At 35.6% G+C, this 2,853-nt stretch overlaps 1 protein-coding gene across 5 annotated transcripts in view; it reads left to right on the top strand.

Annotated features, from left to right (window-relative positions):
- Positions 1–2,441, top strand: part of LOC107673071 (nck-associated protein 5-like) — a 36,330-nt gene extending 33,889 nt beyond the window's left edge. For all 5 annotated transcript variants that reach the window (XM_016466512.1, XM_016466513.1, XM_016466509.1 and 2 more), the window contains exon 12: positions 766–2,441. In XM_016466512.1, coding sequence (XP_016321998.1) covers positions 766–1,017 — 252 coding nt within the window. In that variant the 3' untranslated portion in view covers positions 1,018–2,441. The remainder of the gene's footprint in view (positions 1–765) is intronic.
- Positions 2,442–2,853: the final 412 nt, after the last annotated feature.

The following is a 2,853-nucleotide window of genomic DNA, read 5'->3' as shown; positions in this document are numbered from 1 at the left end:
ATGCTTTTTTATTTCTTTTTTTTGGGGGGGGTGGGCGGGCATTGCTTCATTCTTCAGTGTCACTTGATCCTTTAGAAATCATTCTAATATTCAGATTTTATGCTCAACATTTATTCGATTATCAACAATTTTTATCATTTTTGTGGAAACCGTACTACATTTTTTTCATTCTTTGATGAATCGAAAGTTCAAAAGAACAGCATTTATTCAAAAATGTCTTTACCGTCACTTTAGATCAATTTAGAGCCTCCTTATAATAGTGTAAAAGTATTATTTTATTTAAAAAAAATGGCCCTAAACTTTTGAACGATGTGTATTTCTGTTAGTGTACACATGGTAACGTTCAGCATCAGGTTTACTTTATTGCATTTCGATTACCTTTGCCATCATCTAAAGTTCACTGCAAGTTAACCTTTAAATTGAGTAACAATAACAGCTAATGTAATTTAGCAAATTTCAAAATGATTATCAGTTTTTAATACTGTACATTATAATGTTGTTGGGCCTAAATTCACTTCTAGCACTTGTAATGTATTTATCGAAAATACAAATAAGAGTTTAAAACCATCATTCATTGGTTGTCAGCCATAACAGGTAACACAGCAGATAGAATTCTAATTGACTTAAATAGACCTTTTAATAGCCACATACAGACTGTAATAAAGTATTATTATGATTAATTAAATAATTCATGTTGTCATGTATTATATTATCATGCACTGTTCAGTCTCATTCACCATTTTTTTGGGCCTGTTTTACCCTCAGCGCAACAAGACTTGTGATTCGGTAGCAAGCTGTGAGGGAGACCCGAGAAGTCTTCCTCAACCCAGTCAGGCACGTAGAGGCAAAAGCCGCATTCCCGCTAACCCAGACATGGTGAGGGACACCAGTTTGGAGTTGGTGAGAGAGAGACCTGACGACGGCCTGTCTCCAAGCCATCCCCAGGTCCTGGAGACCCCCGAGTCCCTGAGCGATTCCCTCTATGACAGCCTGTCCTCGTGTGGTAGTCAAGGCTGAAGTGTTTTCAAAAGGAACTGAATGATAACCAGGTACAACCTTCAGATATTTTTCAAAGGTGGATACTTACGAGATAACCCATTTTTTTTGGACCGAAAAAAATCCCACGCCACACGTTACCCACGAAATACCCACGTTTCTATCCTGATGGTTGCAAGAAGGACTTTTTACAGTGTGTTTGTGGTGGTGTCATTTTAGCCCATTATATCATCTCATTCGTGTTCTCTGTTTCAAGTGGTAGCAAAAGGTAGTGACGTTCGACTCCTATTATCTTTAAATTACGTTTCAAGGACGAATCCGTGCTCATCGCTACAGTCTTCCAGTTTTCAATCTCACAGAATGTTCTGGTTCTCATGCAACATCAGTGCACACACTCTTTGGTAACATTTGTGTAAAGTTATTGGAAAGTGAATGTTAATATATGTGATTTTCAATTAATTTAATATGCATATTTCATAAAAATAAAAAATAAAAACGCATCTGTGTAAAACTGCATCAGCCGTAGACTTTTGATTCATTGTTTAAAGAAAAAAAAAAAACTTGTAGCAGCAACATACAGTAAGAGCGATCCATATAAGACAGAGCTACAGTGTTCCGCGGTGAATTATTATTTACGTTTATTTATTTATTTTCTTTGAATAGTGTGGTAAGACAAGACCACCTTTTATTGGTTACTCCTTTTAAGTTTTGTTCAAACATGTTCTGTGCCTGACTTTGTGTGTACGTGTCTCGCTGTGTGTCTCTAGGTTAGTTTGTTCTCCAGATCTGGCCATGACTTGTTTTTTTGTGTATGCTACCTTTTGTTTTGCAACAATTTAAAGAAACTTGTGACTCGTGATCTAACTTTGAACTGTGTATTGTTAGATCACCCTGCTTACAATCAGTGAACAAAGCTTAAACTTAAACCCAGGATTTCTTTATCCCAGTTTGGCTCTGACTAGACATGAGAGAAAAATCATCAACGTTCCATGCGAATTTTGAAAAGGTGGCTGACGATTTCTTAATGTTGATGTAATAATGCTGACTCTGCCTTACGCATCTTTCCACAGCTGTTAGAAATTAACCTCCTGTGGGCCAGGTTTCCCCACAATTTTTTTTTTTCCCCAGATTTTTTTCCCCACAAACCCGTCGTATTTCTTCAGCCCAAAGCATTTTGGTGCAATTCAAGTCAAGATGCATTGCATGCGTTTGACGATGCTAATCCTGCGAAATGGATTACAGGCAAAAAAAACTTTTCATTTTCAAGTGGTTGCTCAAAAAGCCATAGGTTAGTAGTTTAAAAAGTACAATCTTTTCTAATCTGTGTTGACCTCAATAGCTGTTTTTTTACGAAACGACCACAACAAAAGACTAATTAGAAACATTCCCAAGCATATATGCTTTGACATCCAACAGTCTTTCCAGGCCTGTGTAAAATTTTTGTAGAGATAAATGAACTTTGTAGTCATCCTCAATCTTATACGCATGTCATTCTTGATTTGTCACAAAATCTTTTGTTTTATTTTTTATAAGTAGTTTGTGTTACTATCGTAGTTCCCTGATTTGCCTGCCGTTATAACCTTTGTTATTTACTTTGTTGTAATTGTCAGGAATATTTTATATTAGTTTGGTATGTTTACAAAAGAATTTATGATGAAGTTGTTAATATATCTGTAAAATGTTTATATAAGGTGCTATCTGATTTTTGTTTTCACTCTATCCTGCAAAAGCCATAAATGTGTTTTCATAATATCCTTTCTAAGCAATCGCCATGACTCATGCAACTCAATAAAACCTTTTTAAGTATGTTTGTGTGCTGTATTTATTACAGAAAATGTGACATACATGTCTTCATAT

This window comes from Sinocyclocheilus anshuiensis, unplaced genomic scaffold (assembly GCF_001515605.1).
Source record: "Sinocyclocheilus anshuiensis isolate Anshui unplaced genomic scaffold, SAMN03320099.WGS_v1.1 scaffold364, whole genome shotgun sequence".
NCBI lineage: Eukaryota > Metazoa > Chordata > Actinopteri > Cypriniformes > Cyprinidae > Sinocyclocheilus > Sinocyclocheilus anshuiensis.
The sequence above is the reverse complement of the archived record's forward strand: the minus strand, read 5'-3'. Positions and strand labels throughout refer to the sequence as shown.